Source organism: Melanerpes formicivorus, unplaced genomic scaffold (assembly GCF_026170545.1).
Source record: "Melanerpes formicivorus ecotype bairdi unplaced genomic scaffold, bMelFor1.0.p_v2 SCAF_1, whole genome shotgun sequence".
In the NCBI taxonomy this organism is placed as follows: Eukaryota; Metazoa; Chordata; class Aves; order Piciformes; family Picidae; genus Melanerpes; species Melanerpes formicivorus.
The window spans coordinates 29,866,697-29,881,844 of record NW_027142353.1 but is presented as its reverse complement, the minus strand read 5'-3'; the positions used below and the strand labels follow the sequence as shown (position 1 = coordinate 29,881,844).

The window sequence follows — 15,148 nt, the reverse complement described above, 5'->3', positions numbered from 1 at the left end:
CATCTACTCATGTTGTCTGATGAGTCTGTTCATTTAATTAAGGAACAAAGCACTGTTACCACAAGGTTTACTGGAGGACTCCATCACCTCAAGTCACACCTCCTTTGTGAGACAGAAAGTAGGTTGCCTCTAAAGGTGGCAGCTGAAGGCACCAGACTTCAGGCTCCCAGCAGTGCGAATACCCACTATTACCCAAATTTTATTCTTCTTTCATTAGGACTGATAGCACGGATTCTTTTTCATATTAATATAAATAATTATGCTGGACTCAGAAGAGCCATGGCAGGGATATACAAAACAAAGATCTATCTGGCCCTTTGCCATTAATAATGGGGAATCATTTCTCTGTACTGGAAGAAGATGCTGATTGTTAAAACACTCTAAACAGAGGGAAAAATTAGTAAGTATTTTACTGTATTATTTTTGTCTAGCAGAAAGGCTGTGTAATTCATTCTGGATCCTCTCTTGCTTTGTCAAATAACAGGGTGTATACACTCACTACAAAACAGCAATTTTGAAAATTAATTCCATCACATTAGCACAATAGTGTTTCACCATCTCTTTTATACTGGCCTGCCTTTGCCTAACATAATGCCTTTGCACAGTGGCTACTTGTGTTCTAAAAATAAGATGGGTGTCTTTCCTTTGTACCACCTTACTTGATTCAAAACTGATTTTGCTGTATTTGGACATGAAGTCCCAGCACATGTGTATCTAAAGCCACAGAAATTCCCTATATGACCTGCATCAGGAACTGGAAGACTGAAAGGAAAATCACCTCTAAGTGGCATTTATTTTAAGTCTTATTCCCACCATCTTGATATTCCTAAGTTTTTAGCTTGATCTCCTACTTACACTGAACTATTTAAAATTTTTCCTTTTTCACTGACCCTGAGATTTATTAAGTTCGAGGTTTAAATATACAGCATACTTTAAACCTTAAACCCCTTTGAGACACTATTTTCAATAACAGTGCCAGCAGAAAAAAATCAAGTATGACAACTCAGGGGGGCTGTTGATGTACAAATAACTAATTAAATTGATGTTATCACTGTTAGCATAGTATTTTAGTGCCATTTTACATGGCGCTCTCTAACTCTGACTCAATATATTAAGGGCTAGTGTTGTTTACATTTCTGTGTTTAATGCTTTGTCTGTGAAGGTTTATTGTCAGGTGAAAATGACAATGTGGGCAATAAAAGGATGTACCATGCACGGTGCCCAAAGCAGGAGCAGTTGCTGTTCAGATGAGCTCACATCAATTAACAGATCACCTGAATCTTTCTCCTCCCAGCCTTTTGGATGGAGAAAGAACTAACAGAGACCCTGGCTGCAGTGGACACACAGAGAAAGTCCAAGGCATTGCATAGGGACAGGTATATCCTGAAAGCTCCCAAGGTGTGAGAAGTCAAGGGGATGATGGTGTACATAGGTATGTCTCCTCTGTAGTCAATGCAGCCTATGTGGACAAAGCCAAAAGAAATCTTTAATTAGCTCTGGTACTGCTGCTAAATTTGTTCTTTCAGCACAAGGTACTATATGAACTGCTCACTCTCACTGAGAAACTGTCATCTCTGAAACTTACTGATGCTCCACAGTGCTGCCATCTACACCACCAGCAGTACTCAGGCTGGCTGGAGGAAAGCTGTCCTAGGTAAATCACTGCAGACAGTGGCTGATGTAGGAAAGATACTGTACAAATGAGCTGGATGTCACAATGTGGTAAGAAGGGCAATGTTAACAGGTGAGTATTGGAGGATGGATTAGATGGTTTGAACTATGTCTCAAAGTTCTGGGGATTTAGTGCCTTGGGTGAAATAACACATTCTCCAAAGTCTCTTGGGTATGCTTTTTCATTTATTTGAGTAAGAAAGACAAAAAGAGCAATACTGAAGAAATGCAATGAACAGTATACATTGGCCAAAATAATGGTTTAATTGCTCTGAAATGTAGGATATTAAAAGCAAAGTTCTCCTGAAAGACTGAAATGAATACAAATGGTATTTTATGCATCTGATACATTTTTAATATGATTCTGACATTTAAGAGTACTTCTGCATTCAATGATTCCAAGCAAGAAAGGTAGTGTTAGCAAACCAGGGCTGCTTCTAAGTCTCCATACTTTCTCTTTCCCCTACTACCCCTTTTATCTGAGCTTGCTGTGTTCCTCCTGAAAATTTTCCAGGACTTTCCTACCAGGCTTAGTCTCAAAACCCAACCCAAATTTCCCCATGAAGCTGCCACGCTGAAGGTGACCTTCTCACCTCCCTCCCAAAGTTGCCCAGCAATTTCTTTCCAGCAGTGAGAATGCATAAATCACTCTGCTAGTGCAGAGGAAGCTATTGCACTAGTGCTGTGTAGCAAAGTGGGTCTCATTCCACCTGTAGGTTTTTCCCTCTGCTTTGGAAAGCAAGAGGAGTGTTTAGAAATATATTGCTGATTACCATATTTGTGTTCTGTAATTCTTCACATGTCCAACTCCACCAGGAGCTTAACTGCAGCCAGTGGGATCTTGCAGTCATTAACATTTACAAGGCAGCAGTTCACAGTTGTTGAACTAACAACCTACCTCTAAGAAACTGATTTTTCTCCCCTCTAAGTATTGACACGTGCTCCACTGACTGTGAGGCTTATTCACAGTGACACTGTGTTTGGTAGGATTTCATGTTTTCACAGGATTTGTCTTGTGCAGACAGTTTTTAATTTACCTCTGCTCTTGTTTTAATTCAATCAGCTGATGGAGTGCAGCTGATCTCACAGCACATATGGCTTTTCAGGTTTGGAAAAAAACCCTTGAATATTTGATGGATTGATCCTTAACGCTTTCTGCTAAAGAATTAGCAAGTCTGCTAATGAGCCAAGGGATCCCAAGTGGAGGAGGGGGGGGGGGGGGAAACAGAAAAAGATTCTAGTTTAATTCTGGTTTTAACATGGTCCAAATAAAGGGTACTGTATTTCATATATACTGATTATTTTCACAGGGTAGAGAGATTCAAACAAATAGCTCATCAAAGTTGCAACACTTAAAATGTCATGTTTTTGGAAGCTGGTGTCCTGTGGCCATGGGGAGTCACAACCTATTTGCATGGCCACCAATGGGTGCTTATCCCTGGGGCAGGAGGCTCCTCACACCAAGCAGCCTACCCTTCACTGGAAGCAACATTCGTAGCTAAAGCTTCAGGCCTTTCTCTGCCTCCCCAACTGCTTTTTCTTGCTTCCCTGAAAGAAACTTACCTGGCTGCCACCCCACACCCCATCCTGCCTCCTCACTGCTCTTTGTTATCGCAAAGGAGGTGGCTTCTTCCATGTCAGCTGGCTGTGCTTGGTTTTTCTCCAACCCTTTCTCTGCATTCCTGTTGCTCCATCAACTTCCCACTGCCTCCACATCCTGCAGCCAGACCTTGTTTGCAGGCCAAACACTCAATCTATGTCTGTCTCAATGGATGTTCAACAACACCTCTCATGTCAACACCAAAAAACCCAGGGAATTCACAAGGAACATCTTCAATAATTAAAAGTTCAGCTTGCCTGTGGTTTTCCTTTCCATAAAGCTACCGCAACTCTAAGAAAACACAGTTGAGACTAAGAATAGCCAGATCAATCTCCAACCACTTATCTTACAAACCAAGAACTGCTTGCACTTGACACACTCTTTTCTCCTTAAATCCATAGCAAATAGACTCAGAGTGCATCTGATATTGGTTGCAATGTTAGCTTAGTGGAGGCACAGGACTCCTCCTGCTCACCTTCTTTTGCAGGTACTGCAGCAAAATAGATGTTTACTCCAAACCCCACCAGTCATAACAAAATACGCAGCTACACACACTAGTTAAATCAAATAGAAATCAGTCAAAATTATTAATCTTGCTTAGCAAGCCTGTGTTTTATCAAGGATGTGAATAGGCTAGCTTTAGTGTTATCTCAGGAACTCAGGTAGCAACTGCTCTAGGCACAGTGGAAAAAAGGATGTTTGTGTAGAGTTAACTCCTATTTTCTGCTTCAAAGTTTTCTACCATGTCCTCCACCAACAATGCAAAAGCTTAAAAGGAATCACCTTTTACAGCTACTGTCGAGTAAAGAAGCTTTTCTCTCCTGATTTGACATTACATCTGTGACTTGTCTCTAGTGGAGTTATTTAGATTGCAGGCTTTCTTAGAAGTTTCTCTATCCTCTAGGTGTATGCCTGCAGCTGGACAGAGAAGTCACTACACTTTGAAGAAGTTACTATAAATCAGTGCATGGGGTTAGATGAGGTTCAGGATTCCTGAAGAGATTATAAAGTCAGGAGGAGTCCTTACAACAGCTCCAATCTCCACAGGGTTACTGTCATGTTAATCAACCTCCTTCAGGACTGGAAGCAGCTCTGTCTCTTAGCTCTTGGGGGCTTTCTTTGGAAACTGCAGTTTTGTGCCAAAGAATCTGTCAATTTACAAAGTCCATGGAGCTCTGATACATTCAGTAAACAGCATCAAAAAAGGCTAGACTTAAGCTGTGACACCCTGCATTCCACCAGACAGGACAGAGCTGAAAAATACATGTCACAGTTAGTGCAAAATAAGATTTGGTGGTTTTAAAGTTATGCCTGAATTGATTTTGCAGTCCATGTTAGCTCTGGCTCTGTCCTGAAACCAGAAGTTGACAAGATCTATGCACGAACTAGTACTTGCCTTCTCTCACTTCCTGATGGAAGGAAACACAGGGGAATGGATGGAGCAGACCCAGGGCACATTTTCTACTGTCCTTGGTCTTGACAGGAATAATGGGCATGCTGTGGAAGTACCTATCCTCTGGAAACAGCCATAGCCTGACTTCTGCAGGGAACACACTATCTAGAAACAGAGGAGGTTTTCTGTTTTGTGTTGTGCAAGAAACAGCTAAAACAGGGTGCAAAGTTTCTTAAAAGATAAATTTTAAGTGCATTCTTCATTTTCCTGATGAATGGTACAGCAGAGTGGCCTTTCCAATACTAAACACATTGCAGTGTGCCTGCCACCTTTTCTAAAGGGAAAAGAGGGACTGAACCTCCTGTGGCTTTTCATTGATTGCCTTTGGGCACTTCCACAGGAGCTACACACACTCTGTCTGAAAAGGAGGCAAAATTCTGCTTTACTATGTGAATAGCACCTCCAACAAAAACATTGAAATGGCATTCCTTATAAATGATCTGTTTCAGAAAACCAGCAAGTCTGTGTTGAAACAAGATGAATCTGTTCAGTACAAAAAGAGGGCATGGAGAGGACTGGAAAACTCTGGATGCCAGGAACTTAAAAACTGAGTAGCAATGGAACATTATTACTATTGTTGCTTTCACCAATTATCAGTAACAGCAACCACTGCTGATCTGGATTAGTACTGCCAGAGTATCTACGCATTGCTTTTGTACTACACAGCAGTTCCCTGATCCAGAAAGTTCACTCTTCAGGACAAAAGAGAGCACATGGATATATCTGACGTGACAAAGGGACAAGTGGGACAACAACACTCAAGCACTAAATCACTGGTATATATCCCCAACCATACCACTGAAAAAGGAGGCTTTAAGAGAGGTAGGTATGGAGCTAACTGGGAAAGCCTCTTAGATCTGATGGGAAGCACGAGAGAATTTATTTGATGTAAAACTGTGCAACACTGTGACAGAGGCTGGCATCACCAGGTAAGCTAAAGTGGGAGCTGGTACGTTAGACCTTACTGCTAGACTTAAGGCCTTAAAATGAGACACAAACAGCTGTACTTCATGTGATAGAGAAGGAGATGATAGTAGTGAGATGTAAAGACAAATGTCTTTGGGCAAGATGTCAAGGTAGAAAATGATCTGCACAGCAGCATGGACTGAGGTGGGTAACACTGCATTTGTCAAAGGAAAGGATGTTGCAGCAATCAAGGTATGTAATGAAAATGTAGACCTGAAACTTACATCTTTGTGAGTGAAGAGCTTCAGCTAGAAATGCTATGGAGTAACAACCTGCAAGATTTACATGTAGTCTGAGGCACAGGGACATAAAGGAAGTTCAGAATAGAAAGTGATAACCAGTTTGTAGACCTGGAGGCTGGGCAGATTGGAGAGGTTACCCATGATGGCTGAGTATTTATGTGAGGACAAGAGCCAGAGGATGAAAACAGCATGTTCTTTATTTTATCCATACTAAGCCTCAGCAGATAGCAAGAGACTGATGAAAAGTTTGGTTGTTTAATTTATTTCTTAAGCAAAGAATTTGTGAATAAGTGCTCAAGAATAAAAGGTCCCATCCACGGCTGTTCTGAAGCTTCATAAACATGTTTCTTGAGGAATGCTCACAAGGAGAAAAAAAACAAAACAGAAAGAGCAGTGACTGTGTTCACTGGTTTGGAGATGCACTTTAACATTTGTAGCCATACAGTGCATTTTTCTTGTCAGCTGAGGTTTCTTACATACTTATGTTCCACTGCATGAAAGGAACCACGTCTCTTCTACATTTTTTTTGCATAATCATACAAACCAAAGTGCACAACCTAAGGAGGAAGACCAGCAGCCTCCTGACTGCTTGTTTTACAAGCCCTGTGTAAAAAAGGGGTGAATGAGCTTCACATCCCATCACACACTTAGTGCATCGTGAAAAATGTAAAAAGCTCTCATGAATTATACTGTCTACTGCTAATTTGTAACAAAACAGCAGGGACTGAAGCTAAGGCTTATTGAATATGCAATTCAGTCCTACAAAAGCCTATTTTGTAAATGTTAGCTGAGTAAAAGCTCTGACAGTGAAGTCATAAGCAATACATCATTACCCTTCGATAAACTCTTTGTCCGGTTTAAGAATTAAAAGCTGTATTTAACATATTCAGGGAGAATGGAAAAATGCCTTTAGAAAGAACAGCCTTAATGCACTACTAATCTCTAAACCAAATATTTATAGCCCAATAGTTTATAAACAATCTAAAATATTTGGGTAGCAAATATCCAAGAGCTGGAAGCATGCACAGTAATAGGGCCATTTTACCATTCAATCTACCTTGCTTGGTGTTTCAATTACTGTTATATCAGATTTACAAGCATTGTGAATTGTCAAATTATGTTTAGAAAAAGGACTCAAAAAATCACTAACTAAAATACATGACAAGGTTTCATTGTTTATAAATTTGCCTGCCTCAGAAGATAATCAATACCAAAACTGATTCAAGCCAAAAGCTGTCTGGATGTGTGTTAATTTGCTCCATGAAAATAAACTAGAAATTACTAAGATAAAATAAATATAATAATGAAATATGGAAATAACCATGGATTTTTCTCACTGTCATTATATAATGGACATAATGGAAATAATGACATTACATAATGGATTCTAATTAAATCCAGGTGGAAAATGACCTTCCTAGACCTCCCTTCAAAATTAAGATTTTTGACAGTCATGATTAATGGAAACATGCACTTTGCATGGTTTGTAAACCTGAAACATCATTGTACATTTCAGTTTATAATTTATCCCATTATCTGCTTTTGCATGCATGAAGGTCAGCGGTACTGGCACAATGTAGCAGTGAAATCGAGAGGCTCTGGGAGGTTGTTTTCACAGATTTTTCAATTATTTTTCATAAGGAAGTAATTTTGCCTATTTTTTTCACTAGAAAGATGACAGTCTAAAAGAATAATATTTTTGATAGTAGTAATTGCAATATTTTTGTTATTCTCCTGATTTTTTAGAGTAAACAAAATGGTACTGCAAAAAATAAGTGTTCTTAAGAATTCCTACCCGTAATATTTCTTCAATGCAGCTGTTATCTCCTGTTCCACTGTCCTGTAAACAAAATGAGAAAATTGTTTGTGTTTTAAAAAGAAATAGCAAATAGCAGGTTTGAGGACATGGTTGTCATGTGAAATATACTCCAACCTCTATTACAGTTTCAAAATGAGGCCAAGTGTTTCCAGCACCTGAAAAGTAGCACTGCTTAAAATATTCAAATTATTCTCCATCAAGCACTACAGGAAGATGTAATATTTGCAATGTTTATGTATGATTGCAACATATTTGTATAAATTCGTAGGATTTTGTTTACACCACTTCTGGGTGCAGTTCCTGCTGGTTTTGCTGTACAACATATGAGCATAAGCACAACAGCTATTGCATGTACACAGAACCAATATGTGCATTTATTTGTATCATATAAATAACATCTCTCTGCATCCTTTGTGCAGGAAAGGCCCTACAGTGACACTGCCTATGTGAAGCCTGACAACATGCAGGGTAGAGGCAGCTGTGATGCCGAGGGGAGAGCTGCAGAGATGGCAACACTGAGCATGGGGCATGGGCTACAATTTCCTAAAATGCTGACATAAACCCACCCATACATAGTGGAAATGAGGGCACAGAGGAATTCAGTCCTGCTGAACTGAGATACTTTTTCAGTACCTCCAGAGCCACTCTGGAGAGAAGAAATCAAAGCATCCCCCTAAAGGAATCATTCAGCCAGTGCCTCATCTACATGCTCAGCTTGGTTGTTCTTTAGGACCCAAACTTCTCACAGCAAAGATGAGGCAGCACAAATTCACCAGACTGCCATACTTATGCCACACCCTCTCTTGCCTGCCTCCTGCCCACAGCTCCCCTTGTGCTGTCCAGAATAACTGGGAGGTGAGGGATCACCATGGATGGAGATGCCAAAGCTTGAGAGGGTGCTTGCCTCCTCCAGTTTTCCACAAGATACAGATGGCTGCTACCTCATGCAATTTTTCTGGAGATTTACTTCACCATACTAAATTCACTGACAATTCCTCAAAGAAAAGTTTTATTCCTTTTGCAAAACATAATTAACTCAGGAAGCAGGACACTGGGGCTTGAGATCTTCCCATGCAGCAAGGGGGCATGGAAACAAAACCAATATGATTAATTTTCCTATCCTCAGAGAGCTAGCAGGGAGGTGAGCTTTGTCTTCACATCACATTTTCAAAAAACAGCTGGAAGTGCTGAGTTTTCAGGTGCCCACTGTTGAAACATTAAGGCAGTCTGATTTTTCAAAGTACTGAGTTCTTCTCATCTGGAAATTGGACTTCTCTACCTAATCGGTATTTGGGTACCCAAAAAATCACAAGGCACTTTCAAAAATTAATACCTCTGTGTCTACTAGACCCAAATGATCCCACTAGCCAGTTTGGGCAAGTCCTGCTCCTGCACACTATCATTGCCATTCTCCAGCCTGAGCTGAATGACTGAGGAGGCCTGGATTCACAGCCACTCAAGGCCTACTAGCTGTAACCAAGGTCAGAAGTGCAAGAGCCACACATATGCAAGTGAACGATTTATGCATTATAATTTTTTTTTTGTGTGTTACTTCATGCTAATTCATAAGTGCTTTATTGTCAGCACTCCTGCTAAATCTTTGCTGGATATGGTCCTTGATTGTTAAACAAATGTATCATGCTAACTCTTTTTGGTGTAACACAGTCCACCCACTTTACAGTTCACCAGGAGTTAACAACATTCATTTCAGAAGGAAAGGAACTAAGAATGCTATAAAGTCAGCCTTTGGAGAATTACTCCTACCTAATGTACAGATGCTGAAGAGAACCTGCAGCCTTCAAAGCAGACCACCCTGTTCTGATCTCAGCCCTCTTCCCCGGGAGCTACACAATGCCACGTGTGGCTTTCCTGACACTGGAGCAGGGGTGCAAGTGTAAGAGTGCTTGTTGTCAATAAAGCTAACAAGACAGAGAGAATCACCACAACAATCTCTGGATATCTAAGACTCTTAAAATTCATATTAACCAGGCTTTATTCCTTCTCTCCTTGTGGTTTTCCTTCCATTTTCTCCATTTCCTTCCCCAAACCATGGCTTATGACTTGTTATCCCATTAACAACAGTGAAGAGGGTAAAGCCCTCAACATGAGCACCTTGTTCACAGAGCAATGAATCAGCTGCCTGACCTCAAGTTTGCTTTTCTAGTCCATTGTTGTGTTCCAGAAAGAGGGTTGAGAAGATCTACTATCTTCCGCTGTATACATTGAACATACTGCAAAATGCTGCTTTTTACTTTTGTCTGAAGAGAAAAATATTGAAGGTAAATTTGGCAATGGACTATTCCAGACTAGAGTTAGAAACAAGCTTCTCATACAAAATTAAATATCCCTCCTAGAGTTGTAATCAAATAAGTCTGCAAATATCAGCAAGAAATTACACTTTCCATTACAACAGAACTAAAACTTCAGCTATTCCCCTAGCACATCTGGGCAGGCAGTAATGTCTCACAGCTCTGTCTCAATATCATCACACTGCCTATCAAAAAAAAAGAAAGAAAAAAAAGGCTAAAAAAAAGCTGGAAACACAAAATCAAAGATGTGAAAAACTCAAAACAATATTTGAAAAAAACCCTTAATGTCTATATTTTCCTCTTTGTCCTTCAACTCCTGAGTGCCAAATATACATTTCTTTATTTTTGCTTTGAATACTTGTGAGGATCTCACATTACTGCGGATACCAAACTTTCCAAAATCAGTGTGGGGAAGTTTAGAGACCACACTCTGCACACAGCAAGCGACTTCATGTGGCCTGGAGCTATGTTACTTTTTTTCATATAACACAACGTGGAGGGTTATTGCAGGACCTAAAGTGTGTCTGAAAATTGTCTGTAGATGTTGTTAAGGAAAAAAACTCTCTGTTCTCACTTGTAGCTCTTCTTTGCTACATTTCTACTTACATTGTAGAGAAACCCATGATGCCTGGGAATCTGGCAACCTGAATTTAAATTCATGGCCATATTTTAAATATTAAAACCCCCCAACTGGTAAACATTTCTTGAAATGTAAATTAAAAAGAAGCAATTGCAACAAATAACACAGAGCACTTGATGCACTATTTGCATCAGTGGACTTGCCTGATCCAAACCCTGTTGCTCTGGTCCTGGCTGTGTGACGCAGCACCTGCTTAAGGCTGATGTCAGTAGCGTCAGCAATCTGTGCAAAGTAGTCCCTGCACCCTCTCTATAGCCTGTGTCTTACAGTATACTTGTGCAATAAGCATTTTGATTACTTAACAAAACCACCACCACCAACAACAACAAAAGACAAAATAAAGGTTTTGAGGCTTCTGTTCCCAACTAAGCCAAGGAGCTGCTACACTGTATTTATTCCAACATTGATCAGCCTAGCTCATTTGCCTCCCTGTGCATTTTGTGATCTGTCATAACAAACTTGCATCACTGAACCTCCAGTGAACCATCAGCAAAGTACTGGCAAGTCCCAGGAAGATATCAGGGAGAAGTGGGCTCCAGCCTCTTCCCTCTCTGATGCTATATACCCATTGCCTTCATTACTTAGTCAGTGCAGCCTAAAGAACGCCAAGCATCTGCACACACGTGCGGCTGGCGCACAGTCTGGCAGGAGGATGTGAGGAGCTGCCACTGAGGATAACGGCAGCAGCTGCTGAAGAAATAGCCGGGAGCACTGCACCACTGATAACACGAGCAGCTAATTACCATGCAGAGCACAGAGAACTGTAAGAAACAAGGCTGACTAAAGGCTACATCAAATTCTTGAGAAATGGGATGTAATTTCAAAAAAAGCTACATCTGTACAAATTTTATTTCAGAGCATTACTTTATTTCTTTCCCCTTACCAACAGCTTTCACATGGAGATATATTAAGAAACCTCTCTGAAAAGAACTGCCTATCTATAACACTTGTCTCTCCTTTCAAATCTTTGTGTTAAGGAAGGAAAGAAAGAAAGAAGAATTTTCTGCAAGCATCTATTTCCACTTTAGCCTGAGAGATTTTTATGATGTAAGCTTTTGGTGCTGTTATTATTTAGACTGTGATAAGTGTTTTTACAAAGCCACCAAAAGATACTGGCTTTTGGCACCAGATTAACATCTCCAGAAGGCCACGGTACATATTCACCCATTTCCACTCAGCAGGTGCCAGGCTGACTGTGTCAGCACTTGAATGCCAGTCATCTGAAACTAGAGGCATGGCCACACCTGCCACATATACATCATTTGGGTGTTATCTTTGCTTCCTGGGCAGCTTCCACCCCTGCACTGCACAGGCACTGTGCAGCATTGCTTAACATGAGGCTACAGGATTTCCCCTGGGGCCTAAAGCAAAGCCTCAGGCAGTAAATACTGCAGACAATAACCTAAACCCATGACTAACAAAAAATAGGAAAAAAGGCCACATCAGTGGACCTTGTGAAAGCATATTAGAAATGTTTCTATGCCAAGGAAGACATGAAAGCATGGAGATACACACACACACACAAACATACCACTTTCTATAAAATTTGCTACAAAGGAATTTCCAGTATGGAGAAAATAAGTCCTTATCTTTTTGGTTATACATACATGTGGCCTCTGACTGTTGGGCTTTGGAGAACCATTGCACTCAACAAAGTTTCCCTTTGATTGTTTCTCTGGAGAGACCTTAACACCTTCAAGTCATAGAATTAAATGTTGAAATGCAAAAGGAAGTTGTGCCTGAGACCAGAGATGTGAATTCTGGGGTTTGTGGAAATACAGCCAGGCTGTGCAAAGGCATTTTTTTGGAAGAGATTATTTGCAAATACCCATAAAAAGGTTTTAGGCATTCCATGCTTAACTTGCTGTTGATATCCTTACATGTGCTAGATCATTCAAAAGGGTCTTTGTGGGATGGCTGTGCTGAACCTACACCTTTCTGGAGAGAAGGAGCACAACTTTGGGCCTTAGGAGAGGTGGGGTGGTTAAAAGATTAGACTTCAGAATGGTTAAAACCCCTGTTTTTGATTCCTCAGGAAATGCCCTCTTGCTGGAATGTACTTTCATCCTGATTTGGGGGGCAGGGGTGGGGGGGGGTAGGGGAGGCAGACAGACAGCTACATGTAAATTTTAAACATGCAGTTGTGTGGCATCATTACCTTCAAAGTTAAATTTTAAGAAATGTTCTTCAGTTGAGCTGAGATATGAAAGTTTGCTACTTTAATGAAAAATTTAAAGAAACACAAATAAAATTTGTATTTACAGAGTAAGATATGGCCTAAATCAAGTAGTCAGTAAACCAAAATATTGAAATATTTCACTCTGACTCCAAACTTGGCAATTTTTTTTTACTTTAAGAAAATACTTACTTCAAACAGGAAGGAAAATAGGTTTGGTCAAAATCAACAAAGATGCAGACATTTTTAGTTCTGATAAACTGGAACATCCCCTAAAAAAAAGGACAGAGTAAGAAAAACCTCTGACCAGAACAAAATTAAATTTGGTATTTTTAATTTATTTTCTCTTTTTTCTTTAATGAGAATGGCATTTTCATCTTGATGGTTGACATGAGACCTACCATTAAAGTTTTCATGTACATGTAAGAGGGCTGGACTTCAAGGAGCCACAGCAGGCTGCAGGCTGCTTCATTCCATCGATCAGCGCTAGTAATACTTGTGCAAAGCCCTTAAAGGGACAAGTCTCCTTGATTCTCCCTGAGGATGTAGGCAAGCAGGGCTGAACTGAGTAAGGTTACACTAAGGAAAGAGAGATTAGGAGACTGCTGAGAGAGACTGATTTTCTGTTGTTCTTGGTATTTGAAAGCTTTACTTTGCACTTATTTCTTACTACTGATTTGGAGTGCAAGTCGCCATGGTCAGCTGACAGATTACTTCTCTCCTGCACTCTGCACTGCTAGAAGTGGGAGATGTTTCTCTTATACTATTTGAAATTGCTGCTGTTTCTTCCTTAGGCACAGAGATGTGCAAGGGGAGATGGGGATGAACAGCTGAATTCTCCTCAAACACTGTGTCAGAAAGTGTTGCACTAATTAAAGTTATTAAATTCACCTAATTTACAGTGACTGTTAATAAACTGCTACCCTCAATAAGCCCACTCTCTTTTGAAATGGAGCCTTCATATTTATTGTGGGGATTATTTTTCCTACCATGGGATCTTGCAACACTGTTCTTGGTTCAAAAAGAAAGAGGAGAAAGGTTAACAAAGATTTCATTTCAAGGGAAAAAAAAAAAAGGAATGAAGAGCAAGTGATGAAAGCCATCTAGCTTTGCTTTAATGAAAGAATCTGGCTATACTAATTGGGGGCCTCACTGCAACTGGAATATCATGATGCCCTAGTCTTCTATTAGGAACATGTTCTGGCTAATTGAAGAAACTTAATCAAAGCTCAGTCAAAAAACTAGAGAGAAATGCCAAATCATATGATAGACTTGCTGTGCACACTAGAAAGGGGATGCAAATCATGCAAGAGTACATTTTGCTCTTGATGAGTGATACGCAGGACAGTGTGCTCAGCAGCATCCTGAGTATAGGGTAACAGCTTTCGGAGAGCAGAGCCTCCAAGAGCGAAGACTGTAGAGTAGTTTATAATGCCAAAAGCCAGAGTACCACTAGCCTTAGGCTATACTGGCCTTCTATGTAGACCTGAGGGGCACAAAAGTATCCTGAGGGTCAGGCTGGCATCTAGATGAAGATGGATTTACTGTGGATGTGTAAGTAAAGGCATGCACTGTATTGTACTTTAAATAGCAGGGAGATGAGGTTAGAACATAACTCCTCTAGTGTGAACCCATGGTCTGCCCAGGGCTTGAAGCACCTCCTGCCCATGTAGCACCTGACCTGAACTAAGTATGGAAAGTCTGGGGTCAGACAGTGAGGTGATGCTGAAGGTCGACTGTCTGGATGGCTACTGAGAGCTTCATTAGGGCTTAGACACCTACAGTCCAATTTGGAAGGGGTTTAGAAGTGCTGGATCCAGCCATGTGTTGAGAAGTCATCTTCAAACTGATGAGATGGTCTGAAACCAAGTCTCAGTGTCCACATCACAAAAAAATCAAGACAATTAAAGACCAAGAACCCTTCTGAAACTTCCCCATCCTCTCCACCCCTAAGGGCCACTGAACAGTCAATGAGTGCAACTGCATTGGTAAGATTTCATCTAATACAAGATTTGTGGGAAACAAAAGCTACTGGAAGATCAGTAAAACAATTTTACAGACTTTCACATTATATTAATAAAAATAAAAATCCAAACATGCCAGAATTACATTGTGACCCAGAACAATAAAAGGGAGTTGTAATGGAGAAGAACTGCTTTGTTCTATTAAGAAAATATAAAGGTTTTATTGTTATTGGGAGAAATTGATTGTATCAAATCAATATCATGTCACAATATATTAATGTTTTTCTTCACTAATGAAAAAACAGGGT

The 15,148-nt window shown here is 40.3% G+C and overlaps 1 protein-coding gene across 1 annotated transcript in view; it reads right to left on the bottom strand.

Moving 5' to 3' along the window:
* AFF3 (ALF transcription elongation factor 3) overlaps nucleotides 1-15,148 on the bottom strand; it is a 365,437-nt gene that overhangs the window by 193,306 nt on the left and 156,983 nt on the right. Inside the window, exon 4 of the mRNA XM_068138610.1 lies at nucleotides 7,728-7,772. Coding sequence (XP_067994711.1) covers nucleotides 7,728-7,772 — 45 coding nt within the window. The remainder of the gene's footprint in view (nucleotides 1-7,727; nucleotides 7,773-15,148) is intronic.